The 16,366-nt window shown below is 37.6% G+C and overlaps 1 protein-coding gene across 1 annotated transcript in view; it reads right to left on the reverse strand.

The window, feature by feature from the left end:
* Positions 1-15,888, reverse strand: part of LOC109065293 (ubiquitin carboxyl-terminal hydrolase 43-like) — a 79,629-nt gene extending 63,741 nt beyond the window's left edge. Inside the window, exons 1-2 of the mRNA XM_042729352.1 lie at positions 14,999-15,888; positions 9,335-9,487 (exon numbers count right to left, since the gene is read on the reverse strand). Of these exons, the coding sequence (XP_042585286.1) occupies positions 9,335-9,487; positions 14,999-15,577 (732 nt within the window). The 5' untranslated portion in view covers positions 15,578-15,888. The remainder of the gene's footprint in view (positions 1-9,334; positions 9,488-14,998) is intronic.
* Positions 15,889-16,366: the final 478 nt, after the last annotated feature.

Below are 16,366 nucleotides of genomic sequence, written 5' to 3' on the forward strand. Positions count from 1 at the left end.
CACCCTTACCAAAAAGTAGTATACTTCAAGTTCATTTTATTAAGTATACTCAAGTAAAGTTCAGGTATATTTTAAGTATACTTTATGAAGCAAGTATACAAATATCAGTGTTCTAGTAGTAATACTCTTATTATTATTCCATAACGTTACAGTTTTAATCCTATTTCATGTCAGATGATCGTGTTACATGTGTTAGTATCAGTTGTTGTTTCTTCTTCTTCTTCACTTGTGTTTTTTTGGAAATTCTGTACGGAAGATGTGTACTAGCACCCTCTACCATATAGCAATGAAAACATGGATTCTAGGAGCACAAGTATAGCTCAAATATATTTAGACTTTTTGTAAATATTAGTCAAGTATACTTAAATGTCATTTTAAGCATATTTCCGAGGAGTACATAAAGCCCATTTCAGAGAAGTACATAAAAAGTAAACTAAAAGCATACTGTCCTAGTTTTAGTTTAAAAGAAGTATACTAATAGCACACTTGAATAAACTTCTTTTTCGTAAGGGCATGTAAGGCTTTAAAAACAAATAATATCTTAAAATCAATCCTATAAGAAACCGGCAGCCAGTGTAGTTCTCTTAATGCAGGAGTAATATGCTCAATTATTTCAGAGTGCCTGTCAAGAGTCTTGCAGCTGCATTTTGGACCAGCTGTAGTCTGTCCAAACTTTTGTGTTGGACACCATAATACAGTGAGTTACAGTAGTCTAATCTTGAGAAAATAAAAGCATGGATAACCTTTTCCAGGTCCTTCCGAGATAAAAAATGGCTTAATTTTAGAAATTAGTCTCAATTGAAAAAAACTAATTCTGACCACTTCATTTATTTGTTTATCAAATTTCACAAACTATACCCAAGGTTTTTACTGTGTCCAAAAAGGCTGTGTGCTGCCAGTTTCAGAGCAAATATGCAAAACTGTGACATTTTATTCACTGATGCTCTTTAAATATATTTTAACATGATTGCCTATAGCGATTGGTCAGAGAAATTTAGCTGTTTTCTGATTGGCTTGAGTAGACGGTTTGTGGAGTACATGTATTCGTGGATTTGTCAGCGTCTTGACACCAAAAATGTTTCAAAATCCACAAATGCATACGGCGATCTACAAATGTACAGAACGTGATTCACAAATGAATGCCAGTCAAAGTTGTGTTTGTTACATAAAAAGATATTTGTGAAAATTTTATGTTTTATGTTTTTTCATTTTATTTGTTTGTGAATTTAATTAATGTTTGTGGAACTCTAAGATTAATTTGTGGACCTCATTCTATTTTATTTTTCAATATGTTTAATTTTTGTTAATCTCTTCAAATTTATTTGTGGATCATAATCAATTTATTTGGAATTATGCAACAATTCTATTTCCATACACTACAGTATGTGCAGTGTGAGCACCAAACCAAATCTCCAGGTGCTCTCATGAGAACCAGACTGAAAGGGAACTTATGTGCACCTTTGTGTGTGTGTTTTTAATTTGCTACACAATAATATACATTTATTTTTTAATTATAATTATTGTTGTTATATACACATACAATATATACATTTATATCTACATTAAATAAAAAATATATGATCTGACTTATAGATTTATACATTATACATATTACATATATATAAATGCATACATATGCATTATATATATATATATATATATATATATATATAAACATATTATAAATATCATATCTGTAATTTTACATATATTACAAATAAATAATATAATTAACAACAATAATTTTTTATACTCAAAAAATAAAATGTTATATACACATCTAACATATACATTTATACATATATATATATGTAATATTATTCTATATATATTCTGTGTGGGCCTAGTTATCGGATAATGCTAATGTAATCTGGTGTTGCTCTCCAAACTGATGGAAAAACACTTGAGCCACTAGCAGAACATCTCTAGCAGTGCTGCCAAGTTTAAAGGCTCACCTCACACTCTTAAAAATAAAGAGCCCAAAACAGAATTTTCTCAGCAACATCATAGAAGAACCATTTTTGGTTCCCCAAAGAACCTTTCAGTAAACAGTTCTTTAAAAAAGCTAACTAAAACCATTTTTGCAATGGGAAGATTCCACAGATGTTAAAGGTCCTTCATGGAACCATCGATGCCAATAAAGAACCTTTATTTTAAAAAGTGCAGACAGTACAGCTCGCTCTGGTGCTTCTCTGCTCAGGTATGTTGGATTGCACTACTTCCACACTATCTCCGTGGGTAGTTTCAGAAATCCCCTGATATGCTGGACATCCAACACCAAGCCCTTTGTCTCACAGATGTTCAGCAGCAGGTGGTGTTCCCCACACCAGAAGTCCTCCAGCAGCTTCCTCTACTCCGACTCATCTCCATTACTGATGCGTATACTACAATGATGAGTCCACAGAAAACATCTGCAGGTGGCACAAACTAGTGTTACATTGCTAGACTCTCAGTGTCATGGCCTCAAAAACTCCCGCAGAGACAATAATGGTCTCGCCTTCAAAATCTTAATTAGAAACAAACTTCTTCAGACATATACAAGTTTGCAGTTATGCAAGAAAACACAAATTTTGAATTCAATTTTATTTTATATTATTTTATTTTACATTTTTTTGTTTTGTTTATCCCATGACCCTACATAGGACAAGCTGTTTGGAAAGTGGATGTGTGTAATTTTTTATTTTAGAAAGTTGATGGACGTTTTTCTTTTATTTTAGTGTATTTATTTTATTATTATTATTTTAACTTTATTATTGATTATACATGATTTTGGACCCAATCATGATTACATCACTGTAAATTAATTTCAACCCTGTATGTCTCTCTATCGCTCTCCTTCAGTCCATATGTCCGGAACAAGCGCCTCTTTCATCCACTTGTTCACAAAAGCTTCCTTTCATTCTGTTGAGAGATGGCTTCACACCAGTTCTGTTTCCAGAGTGATACCCAGTAAACACAGTGAAGGGAATGCCAAAAATCAGTGGCTCAGGGGTCACTGTGTGTGTTTGAGAGAAACGGAAAGAGGGACAGTAAATATCTTACGGTTTATTTACAGACATGCACTTGTCAACCTCCATTAGAACATGTATAATGTATGTCTTTAAAAGTCAGTCTGAAAATGTCCGCTGGGCTCTTGCTGTGTCTTCACACTCGCTGGTATGGAGGAGTTTTTGGCTTGGTCACGCTCATTCTATGATGTGTACTGACTCATAAATCAGACATTTTGAGGCACCCACCATCCCTGTGACCTAAGCCTGACGCGAAATACATTGAATCCGAGATGGAAGCAGAGAACTCTGAGTGGGTGGCCAAAGTGGAGATCAGAATTAGGCTGCAACATCTCTGACTTTTTTTCTTTACATCTCATTTTGGCATCTTGTCTGTGTGTATATTTTCATATAAACTCGGCAAAAATAAAAAGAACCGTCCTCTCACTTTCATCTGCTTTTATTTCCAGCAAAAATAAAATTCAATATGTTTTTTTAAATATTTTTCACACACACACACACACACACACACACACACACACACACACACACACACACACACACACACACACACACACACACACACACACACACACACACACTTACCTATAACTTTTTGTGAAAAGTGGGGACATCCCATAGGCGTTATGGTTTTTATACTGTACGAACTGTATATTCTATCGCCCTACACCAACCCTACACCTAACCCTACCCCTTACAGGAAACTTTGTGCATTTTTACTTTCTCAAAAAAAACTAATACTGTATGGTTTATAAGCGTTTTGAAAAATGGGGACATGGGTTATGTCCTTATAAGTCACCCTCTCCTTGTAATACCTCTGTCATACCCATGTCATTATACAAAGTTGTGTCCTGATATGTCACAAAAACAAACACACACACACACACACACACACATCCCTCCTGGGGCTCCTTATGCTTTCAAATTACTATTTCATTGCACACTGTACATTGTAATCCAAAAAAAAAAAAAAAAAGCACAGAGTCGTGTTAGGCTATTTTGATTACCCCATTACAGTCACTTTACAGTCAGTGCTATCATGTAGTATCGTATATCAGTGCTGGATGCAACAAATGCCTCGTTTGTAATGGTTTTTATTGGTTTTGTTTTGTCGTGCCGGGAGACGTCATCACAGTATGTTAAGGGGCGTAACATTTCTGTCACACGCTTGAGGCACTCAGCCAATCACAATGCACTGGATAGCTGGCCAATCAGAGCACACCTCGCTTTTCAGAGGTGAACAACACAATGAACAACACAATGAACCAATGAATACATGAAACATAGACTAAAGGAACATATGAGGGCAAGGAAGAAACATGGCTACAGCAAATTACAAAATAAAAGACATGATCAAAAATACACCTGACACACCGACGGTCAATTACAATACATTTCTTTCTGTTACTGAACTTGCAATGGCTTTTGAGACTTGTATGGCCACGTTCACACAGCAGCAGAATACAGTTGTCAGTCCTGTATTTGAGTCCTTAATACAGTTACTTACAACCAGTGAATACTAACACCCTACATTTTCAGGACTCGTAAATTTTCTACCGCATTCTCGGAAAACCTGTGCTGTGTGAACTAGGGATTAAATTTCATATGAAAATGGCGGCATGGTGGCGTTCAATCCGCAGACCGCGGCGGGGCAGCGCAAGCAAACTCAAACAGAAACAGAGGACGCAAGGTGTGTTTTTCGATAGATTGTTAGAATATCTGTATTGGTGCAGTTCTTTGTCATAAATACAGTTTACAAAAGGTAACGGGGGAGCAATCGGTTTCCCATCTACTGTAAAGTTTTCGGTGTGTTCACCGCTCATCACACCACAGCTGTTTCCTCCAGCGAAAATCTAGCCCTTAACACATAGCCTGTGAACGCATACTTTAATTATACTTATTTAAATATACTTAATTTAATTATACTTACTTTATACATGCACTACAGTGCAAAAGACTAAGGCACGTTAGTATTTTCACCCCAAAGAATGGTGTTTGGCCAGTTATTTCTATCTTTTTGTGTAGTGTGTCTGTTTGCTGTAGAGACATTTAGTTTGTCTCAGTTTCATCTGTCTCTTCTTGTAATCACAGACAGATTCGATGATGGTGAGATCAGATCTCCGTGTGGAGCACCGGCTGTTGTCAGACTGCTTGTGCATTCGAAAATCTCACTAGATTATTATTAAAATTAATGGTAAAATGAATGTTTGGAAATGTAAACTGATATTTCCTACTGACACACTACAGCAAAAGATATAAATAACTGGCTTAAAACCCTTTTTTGGGGTGAAAATACTATTATACTAAAATACTATAATACTAATGTGCCTAAGACTTTTGCACAGTACTGTACTTTACAAATGACATTGTTGCTACTTTATAAAGAATGACCATACAGTCATTCACAGAACTGATTAAAGACAGTGACAGACAGCACTCATTTTAAATAAATGTCAGAGTGATTGACAGAGGTACAGTAGAAACATTATGTGTGGTTTTGTATTAAAAAATTACCCAGATTGGTCTCTTTTTTTTTTTTTTTTTCTGAAGTATCGGTTCAGGCACCATTTAGGCACTGGTACAGTTTTAAAAGTATCAATATGGCACCGGTAGCGTAAAAAACCCAATCGATACCCAACCCTAGCACGCTGTAGTTACTTTTTATTTATTGTTTCTTTTCCCAAATCCTCACCGTCTCACCCTCTAATTTTGCATGTTTATTTTCTTGTCATTCACTTTTAATCCATGTTTTCGCATCTCTTACTGTGGTAAACATGCGGGTGGAAAATGAAAAATTTTGAGGCCATGAATTAAAGGGTTAGTTCAGCCAAAAATGAAAATTATGTCATTAATAAGTCACCCTCATGTCGTTCCAAACCCGTAAGACCTCCGTTCATCTTCGGAACACAGTTTAAGATATTTTTGACATCAGAGGGTCCGTTAGAATTTATTGAAGCATTGAAAATACATTTTGCTCCAAAAATAACAAAAATGATGACTTTATTCATCATTGACTTCTCTTCTCAATAAATTCTAATGGACCCTCTGATGTCACATGGACTACTTTGAAGATGTTTTTATTACCTTTCTGGACGTGGACAGTATACCGTACATACATTCTCAATGGAGGGACAGAAAGCTCTCGGACTAAATCTAAAATATCTTAAACTGTGTTCTGAAGATGAACGGAGGTCTTACGGGTTTGGAACGACATGAGGGTGAGTCATTAATGACATTATTTTCATTTTTGGCTGAACTAACCCTTTAAGAATTCATTCCTACAACTTATTAATTCGTTCCCTCATTTTAGTTAAATTATAGGTTATCATTAGGGAAAATATTAATGAAACATGGACCGTGGCCTCAAACTGTTAAGTTGTACAAATGATCTAACAAGTAGGAATGTCCTGCTCGTGTCACGCAGCCCTTTCAAAGCGCAGTAGGGCTGTGCAATTAATTGCATTGGATTGTCATGCGCATCTCGTCAGTAAAGCCAGTCCCGTGATTAGTATTAAATCACCATCACCTGGTTTCAGATTAAGCGGCTTTCACTACACAGAGCCGTAGTACACTGACAAGGCTAGGCGATATTGCGTTCGAAATCAAATGCGATTCATCTGCGATTATGAGGGCGATTTTGCCTAATTGTCAATACTAATCACGGGACCGGCTTTACTGACAAGATGCACATGACAATCCAATGCGATTAATTGCACAGCCCTAAAGCGCAGTGCCCGTTATAAAACAATCTGGAAATATTATTATTAAACATGACTTAGTGACTAAATTTCTATTGCTTTCCATATGTTGAAGGACTTTGCATTGTTTTTTTTAATGTATTTTTAGAGTTTGTATCACATTAAAAGCGTAATTTGTAAATTATTTTTGCAAAAGATCCAGCTCCGTCACCGCACTTACAGCCGCTAAAAAATAAATTCAACATTATCCCCAACCACAAAAAAAAAAAACTTAATCGACCATCGATAGCTTTAATCGATTACATTTCTTATTGACAATGAATTGATCGTTGATTAATCGTTGGCATCCCTATTGTTAACGGAACAGGACTGAACTAGTTAGAACCGCTCCGCTGCCCAAACGCATGTTTACGTGTGTGGTTTCAGTAACTTACAGTGATGGAGAAATGAGCTGTGTGTCATCTGAAAGTTATAGATCCAGTCTTCACCGGAGCCGCTCCCGTCAGTTTTGTGTTCTACGCACGACTCAAATGCTCCGCTCTCCAATCAAATATAAAAGCTGCTGTCAGTTAATGAAGATTTGACGGAAGAACTCGCAGCTCGATTGGACTCTTGTCGTGTCAGAAAGTGATAAGACTTTCAGTTTTATGGCCGTCTCCATCTTTGATATGACTTTGGTCACTGTCACTATGGTAACTGGTAAGGAATACAGGCTTGACTCCCGTTGCACGTTCATACAGACAGTATCAGAGACGCTACTGTAAGCTGCTGTGTGAACGGGACATTTTAAGACTCAAACCCGTAAGTAAATGCGGTTGTCAATCACAAAAACTGAGAGTGTGAATATAGCCATAATCACATGTTCTTACAGTGTAATGCCACAGGCCTTTATACCTGTGTGCCTGCATAGGAACATATCTTAAAAGAAAAAAGAACTGGCTTTTAATAATGGATCAAGTTCAGCAAAAAGGGCACCAACAGAGAGTAGATGAAAGTACTGCTCAGAGATAATAAGCCGGGCTCTAGCCACAGGGATAGCCAGAGGAGCTGGACCGGTTCATGACACAAACACACACATACACAAAGATCATCAGTTAGAGACAGTACGGCACGGCGCTTCCAGACTCAAAGTCTCAAATCTTAGTTCATCACTAAGCAGAGGTTTTGTGTCACTAAACAAATTATTAATTAGTGAACAAAACCAACGACATCAAATAACTTCTGATAACCATTCAAGTGCTGTTGAGTTCAAAAAGAGCATGGTGCCAACGGCAAAAAAACGTTTGTGTGCTAAAAGTAATTTAATTAGTAAAAGCCTATGGGATGCCACACTTCTAAGTGTTAAAGGGATAGTTCACCCAAAAATGAAAATTAGCCCATGATTTACTCACTCTCAGGTCATCCTAGGCGTATCTGACATTCCTCTTTCAGACGAACACAGTCTCAGTTATATTTAAAATTGTTCTGGCTCTTCCAAGCTGTATAATGCCCCTGTTTTAGAAGCTGAAAAAAGTGCATCCTTCCATCATTAAACTATAGCGGCGGCTACAGATGTAGTTCACCTGGTTTCCCTGTGCTGTAAACAAAACTTGGTTCATTACAGATTTTGGAAGAGCAAGGACAATTTTTAATATAACTCCGATTGGATTCGTCTGAAAGAGGAATGTCAGATACGCCTAAGACTCCATCATCATCAGTAAATCAATAACTAACATTAACACTTGGGCGAATTATCCCTTTAAGTTAGTGTGTACACAATACATATAACCAGCATTTCAATAATAATCCTGTAATGTCATTTCATAATCATAAATGTCAGTAAACATCCATGTCAGTAATTATTTTTGAAAACTTCGGGTGAATTTTCCTTTACCATTTATATGAATTATTAAAAATATATATTTTTTTTTTAAAAAATTGTAACTGCCAAAAATAAAAATATACCTGAGAAATTCCATGCAAATGTCAACCTTACCATGAAATGATGTTTTTTCCTAATAATTTGACATTACAAAATTTGATTGTTCTTTTATATGCAGTGTAAAGTTAATATAATAAACAACAAGTGCATGTTTCTCCTTGAGTGGGCAATAATTGTGGAGGATTCTGCATCTTGCTGCCATGGTGATGTGAAAGCTTTGCACACATGTATACCTGCGAAACGCTATGGGTTTCAAATCAATTTCAGCCCCAATCCCCATGAATCTCGCCTTGTGAAGATCACAGCCACTGTGAAAAGCTATTCATCTGGGCAATTCCAAGGTTATGCACAAGAAGACCACTGTAGCTCAATGCACGCTATGGGGCTTGGCATGCATCTCCATATTTCATAAACACATGTGTTGTTTACGGGTGGCAGGGGTGTGTAGACGAGACTCTCTGACCTTGCCAAGTCACTGTAATGGTGAAGATGACAGCTGTTTGGTCATATGGGAGTTTAGAAGATGGTATGGTAACTCATACTAGTCCTCATATTGCAGCTATTTCAGGTGATGATTTGTGGTTTGGGGTTTAATAATATATCATTACATGAGGAAAAAATCCAATTTTGAGCCAATTGCTGAGATTGAATATTGCATCATTTCTGTTTCAAGCCCCGGGTGGGTTCTGAGACATGCACGTTCTTACCTTGCCACTTGATTTGCTTCTGTTATTCCCATTGGGGAGGGCTGAAGATGAGTTGACGTCCTCATGGAGGCGGTCCAGAAGCCAGAGCAGGAATTCAAGAGCGTCATGCTGGGAATTCCCCCGGAACTGTGCACCATATTTAGATACCATCATCTGGGCAAGATACAAGATAAAGGTCACACAAGTAGTAGTAGTATCAGATTGTCTATAAATATATACAACACAAAAAGTTACTAAACATGATCCTGTTTATTCACTCGATATATGCGATCCTGAGTTATCTAATGATTCTCTAGAAAAACAAATCCTCAAGTGGTTGAATAATAGCTACAGTGGATCTGACTCAGAACAAACAGTTTGTTAGATACTGAGATGTGATGGAGAGCAGATGGAGGATGTAAATTGCATTCTGCTATACAGTGAATGATGCTCCTCTCACTGCTGATCATGACAACAACTGTGTAAATGAATAATAAATGTTTCTTGAGCAGGAAATAGTCATATTAGAATGATTTCTGAAGGATCATGTGACACTGGAGTAATAGATGCTGAATATTCAGCTTTGCATCACAGGAATAAATTACATTTTACAATACATCAAAGTAGAAATAAGTTATTTTGAATTGAAATAATATTTTACAATATTACTGTTGTTTGTTGTATTTCTGATCAATTAAATACAGTCTTGCTGAGCAAAAGACTTATTTCAACATGACTTGAAGGCCCCATCATTTAAAGTAGTCTTGAATATCAGGTGTATTTAAAATCATAACTTTAATGCTGAGGGACATAAAGATTTATTACAGTGGCATTAACCATATTACGAACTCAATCTAGCAGCTGGGAGCAAATTGCAGATAATAATATGAAGCCGTAGGCCTATAGACTGAGATAACTTAATGATCTTAAAATTAGTCATATAGTGAGAAAGTGGGTCATATGGTCACAGAGTTTAAACCCATCTTCAAAAGAAAGCCTTCAAAAGAATGAAAGTTTTCGGAATGGTATCCTTCATTAAATGCCTCGCCCTCAAAGGAGTTATTCAGAGGAACAACAATTTATTCAAAGCACCTTCTAATAAAAATCATACGAAGAAAAAACTATACAATACACAAATAAAACAAATCAAAGGTAACGAGACTTGTGTTGCGAGAATGAAAATGTAGCCCAATGTTTCATTAGCCACTTTTCCACTGTCGGGCCAGTGCGAGCCAGTGCTTTAAACGGGCCGAGCGGACCTAATAGCCCCGGACCTGTAGCACCAGGCCAAAATAGCGCTGCGTTTCCACCGTCGGGCCAAAAGCTCCACTGCGCTTCACTAAAACCCACCTTTTACACTCCTCTCAGGAACAACGTCACGCAACCCCATCAATTCACCAACAAAGAGAAGTTATCAGAAAACTAATCAGAAATAAGTCACAGGAACTAGTGCAATCACAAAACAAACACGATAAAAGCGTCTGTTTGTTTGCATGCTTTGTTAAAGAATTAAATCCAAAAGCATCAATGTTTTACTATAATAAGTAATACATTGATCATAATGAATACATTTATCAGGATTGAAAATTGGTCACACAGAAATAAAGCGTTATGAACATAGCCTGCTATTCAGTTGAGTCTGTTTCTGTTTAGGCTATTAGTAGTCACAGTAGCCTATATCACATTTAGAAAGAATGATAATTTCTATATTTTTATAAAAGCTCCCAAACAAAAAAGATTATTATATTTCTATGACACAGGCTACGCGGAGATAAACTCTCGAGACGAGACTTATGACAGATAAAATATGTTACTAAATAAATACACGATTGTGATAGAGAATAAGAAGCTGACGTCTGATTTCTTCAAGCAGTCATGTTTATCATGTTTATTATGGTAACGTTAATGGCGATCGTGCAGTCTTTTGCATCGCTTATAAATATTTCTGCCTTGTATGGTGATTATAATCCACATCGGATCGCGTTATTTCAAACACTCGCTGCTGACTGAAAGTGAGTTTTGAGCTCAACTTATTTTAAAAAGTGTTTAATGCTGGTGTTATAGCTGTAGCTTTATGAAATGATCCGCGGCGCTGACGCTCTGCAGACGCAGAGAAACTCCACCTTTGTTCATAAACACTCCTCTAGCCCCTGCTGGCCCACTTTGGCCCAAGGTTTTCGTCGGGCCAAAAAACCCGGGCCATTGGCCCCTAGGAAGCCCCGACGAGGCACGATCAAGCCCCGGAAGTGACAGTGGAAACGCGACTGGCCCTGGCACACACTAGCATGCCCGCTTTTGGCCCGACAGTGGAAACGCGGCTATTTATAACATATAGTCAACAGTCACTGGAGAATACTTTAATTCTGGTCCTGTGAAATGTCTTTGGCGTGTGTAAAAGCGTTAAGAAATGTAGGCCTCCACTTCTCTGTGATGGTATTAAAGAGAAGATTCCTGTCAGTTTCAAATGAAAAGAAAGGCTTCCTTTTTATCAATGAGTGCTCAGCCTGAAGAGATTTGACTCGCACTTGAACAGTAGTTTTGTGCAGAAACGGATGAACTAGTATTAGTATGGAAGCAGGTGCTTTAAGGAGACTCTAGCCATGAATTTCACTGGTATATAAAATTACTTTTTTTTATAGATAGTCCTACTCTTTTGATTTTCCCCGTAGCCCCATTCTAACAAAAATGTTTTGTATTGCATATATAGAGAAATATCCCAGTGTTTTTATAAATTTCAGGAAAGTAGTTATAAGAAGGAAAAGCACCCAGAACCATCATACATTAAATAATAAAAAAATTAAAAATAGTATTAGAGAAATTGAACATTTAAAATATCAACGCTTTGATCTTCAAAGGCGTCTTTTTTTTTTTTTTCTCAACATCTCGTCAGTGAACCCAAATATAAGGATAAAATAACTAATTGTGTTTGAAATTATTTGGCAGTGCAATTTTCTTTCTATTTCATATTCAAACATGAATTTCCATGGCAGTTGTTAGTGATGACTGCAGGGTTTCCCACACATTGATTTATTTGTGGCGGGCCGCCACAATATCAAAACTGACCGCCACAAAAAGATTTTCCAAAAGGCTTTGAATCCATTGAATAAACATGAGCACTGCACATTTCAAAATCAAAAACCGATGCGGGTGTTTTTATATCACTGTATTTCAGAAGGAAACCGACTGTATTTAGAAAATTTTCGATTTAATTTTCATTTCATTTTGCATGTAATGCTTGATAAAGGCAGCGTTTGTGCGCTCAGCGCTGCTCTACAGCCGTTACCGTAGAATCCTGTATCTCTCCCGCTCTTAAAGCGCCTCCTGCTGGCAGAAAATGAATTTGCATATATATGTATATATGGGGGCGGGGGAGTGCCGCCACAAATAGAGTGTAAGGCTGTGGGAAACACTGGACTGGATAAGGATTTTTTAAAATAATTTTGAAAACATTGCATGCGCAATAAATGCATGTAATAATAAGTGATAATTTCTAACTGATGAGCATAAATTTCGCTATTTTATTTTATTATTTTATTTTATTTTATTTAAAAAATACTTCCAGGTTTTTTTAAGACAGCATTTTATTACAGATTTCTATATGCTCTTCCTGACAAGATGAGGCATCACTTTTTGGTTCCCTGTAAATGAAAGAATGTATATTTTTAAACGCATATAGTTTCATCAACTTTTAGGAGTACACTGTGATGTCAGTGCCAAAAGACATGCACTAAAATTTTGATTTCTCGTTGTTTTCATTCCCAGTACTGACACAGCAGACTTGATGACAATGTAGACTCAGATCAACCATTAACTCTGGTACATTCCCCTCTGAGTTGGACTTGATAGGCATCAGTATACACAACATGACCTTGTGATCTGTGAAATACCAGCCTGTCATCCATCACCCGCATACCATCTCTACCAACAAACTCCTTTACCCTTTCACAACTCATTGGTTTAAGTTCCAGCTCACAAGTTTCACAAGATTTTGGTTTTCCGTTGCATTAGAAATCGCATGATTGAACCAGTCACTCCTTGTAATGCTTTCACTATGTAATTCAGGTCCTTTTAAGTCTAATTAGAAATAGATTGCTCTTTACTAAAGCCGATATTAAGCAAATGAAGTTAAGTGCAGTGGGAGGCTTAAATTAGAGGGTAGAGCTCTTGATTGTTTATAGATGGCTCCCCGTATCTGCGGCTAGGCACTCATTAACTCTCGCAGACGTTTGAGAAGCAGAGAGAGTTTATTTATGTCATCTCTAGACAAGATACTCTGGACTCTGTCAACAGGAAAAAGCAAATCATGCCTTAGACAGCCTCATGTAAATTTATGACACGCAAGCCATCAGAATCAGATGAGACTGTTAATGTTAATGTCATGTTGTGTTGTTTAAAGACACCCACAATACAACACAAATGATCTTCCATTCAGATTTATCCATTAATGTGTTGTTTTTGAGTGGGCACAGCCTTATATTTTGCCTTGAGTGATCTTGTAATTCTCCATTCATCTAGCAGGCCCAGACTGGGGGCCCTCAAGGCAATTATTTCAGGCTTTTTTATAGTAGGGTGTGAATAGAACTGGGCCTGTGTTGCACATCAGAGGATCAGGTCTACCTTATGGCTAAACTCCCACCTCTTCTCGATGATGCTTTTCCACTGAAATCTTTCCTGGATTTCTCCCACCTGCTAGTTTCTTTAGCTACTCCTTCCTCAAGATAAATGGCTTAACCCTGTGTAACAGATTTTATTTTTCTTAGTGTGAAGATCATTTTAAGAATCTAAAGAACCTTTTTCCACTGTAAAGGACCTTTTTTTGGAATGGAAAGATTCCATGGATGTTAAAGGTTCTTACTGGAACCATCCATGCCATTAAAGAACATTTATCTTTTAGGAGCGTTGCTGAATGAATTTGTTGGCATAACTGACTATATCTTTTATGTAGACAACAAAGGCTGGACTAACAATCTGTGGGCAATGTAACTGTCATTGTGAAACAATCCTACATAGCAAGCCTTTAGCTTTTTGCCATCTGCCCCCTCTGTCTTAAAGACTGTAGCAGCAAGCTCTTTAGTCATTATTTCTCTAGTAAATGTATAACGCTAGTAGTAGATTTTTGAGAAAGCAAAGTGTTACATAAGACCTGCGTTCCAGATCATACCCGTCTTTTAAGTTATATGTAAAGCTGACACCACACATGTCCATGAGTTTTTTTTTTTTTATCAACATCAAGATTTGAAATTAAAATAAAATCAAAATATAATAGAGTATGTGTATTTTAGGTGCTGCACAGTCACCATCACACTTCATTTTTAGTCTATCTGGCATGGCGTTACTTTTTAAAAAGTCCATATTCTCAATAAATACAGTACTTTTTGTCATAAAAATGCATGCATAATAATTATTTAGGATTTTGCATGCTCTTTGAAGACCTTAAGAAGTTCCTCTAATGTATCAGGCTGTAAAACCTCTTGGAACCCACAAGATCCTGAACTTTATGGACTCCTCTCTCAACCCCATAATAACGTTAAGAGCATTTGAGCAGCTTGAAATGTATGCTTAAGTTCCTTAAAATATTATATTTGAGGAACCTTCACGGCATGCCTAGATGATCATGTTCCTGCAATAAGTGGATGAAAGCGTCAGTGACAAAATATTAAAGTTACAGTTTACTTGAGTCTATACCTTAAACTCAGCCGAGAGTTGAGGAGTGTACTGAAGAGTCCAGAGCGCGCGGACCAAGCACGCGAGCCGTTCCGTAACCTCTCCTTTCTCCTGCAGATCGTTCTCACTCTTTATAAATCCGTTCATCGCCCTGTGACACAGGTCCAGTTTATATCGCTCCAAACACAGGTATTCGGCGAGCAGGTCCGTGTTGCTCAAGCACTGCACGACGGCGTTCATGAAGCAGGTGTTCCCGTGGTTCTTCAGACCCAGCACGCCTGGCGTTTTATCCCCGTACAGCGAAAACAGTCGCTCTTTCGCGGAGGGACGGCACGGAAGCGAGGAACCTTTCCTCGCCGGGCTGCTGTCCTCTTGTTTCACATGTCCCGAGTTTCCAGCGCAAGGTGCGCTTTCTCCAAACCCACCATCATCATCCTCAGCGTCCGAGCGCTCGGTTGTTTCTCCGCCGCTGGCCAAGCTCACCAAACTTTTCAAGATCTTACTCACCAAACTTTCCACAGGTTTAAACGATTTCCTCCGGAACAGCTTCCCTGTGCGTTTCGTAGAGTCCTTTTTCGCTTTCTTGTCGCGTTTATCCATGCTTCGTCTTAACTTCCCTCTGGATTACTAAACCGTTCACGCGCACAGGGTGTTATTATCCTCAGCTGATGCTGCGTCGGTGTCCAGCATCGCGGACGGACAGTAACGTTAGCGGTTTCACACGCATCTTACGCTCGCCTAGAAGCAATGATTGACAGGTAGCGCGGTCAGCACTCATGTGACGTCATAGCGGCAGGCGGTTAGGAACGAACGACTGAATGATTGACACTTTTTCTGTTTAAACGGCGTCAGCGCGAGCGTTCGTGGAACTTTATATTGGCGGGAAGCTGCGAGCGATGGAATGATTGACAGGCGGCGCTGTCAGTACGGCAAGCCTAGTGATCAGCGTACAAATGATGCAGTGACTTTCAGTGACTTTTGTAATATTGAGCCACTAAACTCATAAATGTCGAATATCTGAAATCTCATTTTTGACAAACCAAAAAGTTTTATTTGTATTTTATTTCTTTGATAAAGTGATGCATATTACTTGTCACGCATGCTATCAAAACTATAGCATTGCTTTATCATTACTGAAAGCCATGTTTAAATATCTATCTATCTATCTATCTATCTGTCTGTCTATCTATCTATCTATCTATCTATCTATCTATCTATCTATCTATCTATCTATCTATCTATCTATCTATCTATCTATCTATCTGTCTGTCTGTCTCTGTCTATATATCTATCTATCTATATATTTATCTGTCTGTCTGTCTATCTATCTATCTATCTATCTATCTATCTATCTATCTATCTATCTGTCTGTCTGTCTGTCTGTCTGTC

Source organism: Cyprinus carpio, chromosome A3 (genome assembly GCF_018340385.1).
Source record: "Cyprinus carpio isolate SPL01 chromosome A3, ASM1834038v1, whole genome shotgun sequence".
Lineage (NCBI taxonomy): Eukaryota > Metazoa > Chordata > Actinopteri > Cypriniformes > Cyprinidae > Cyprinus > Cyprinus carpio.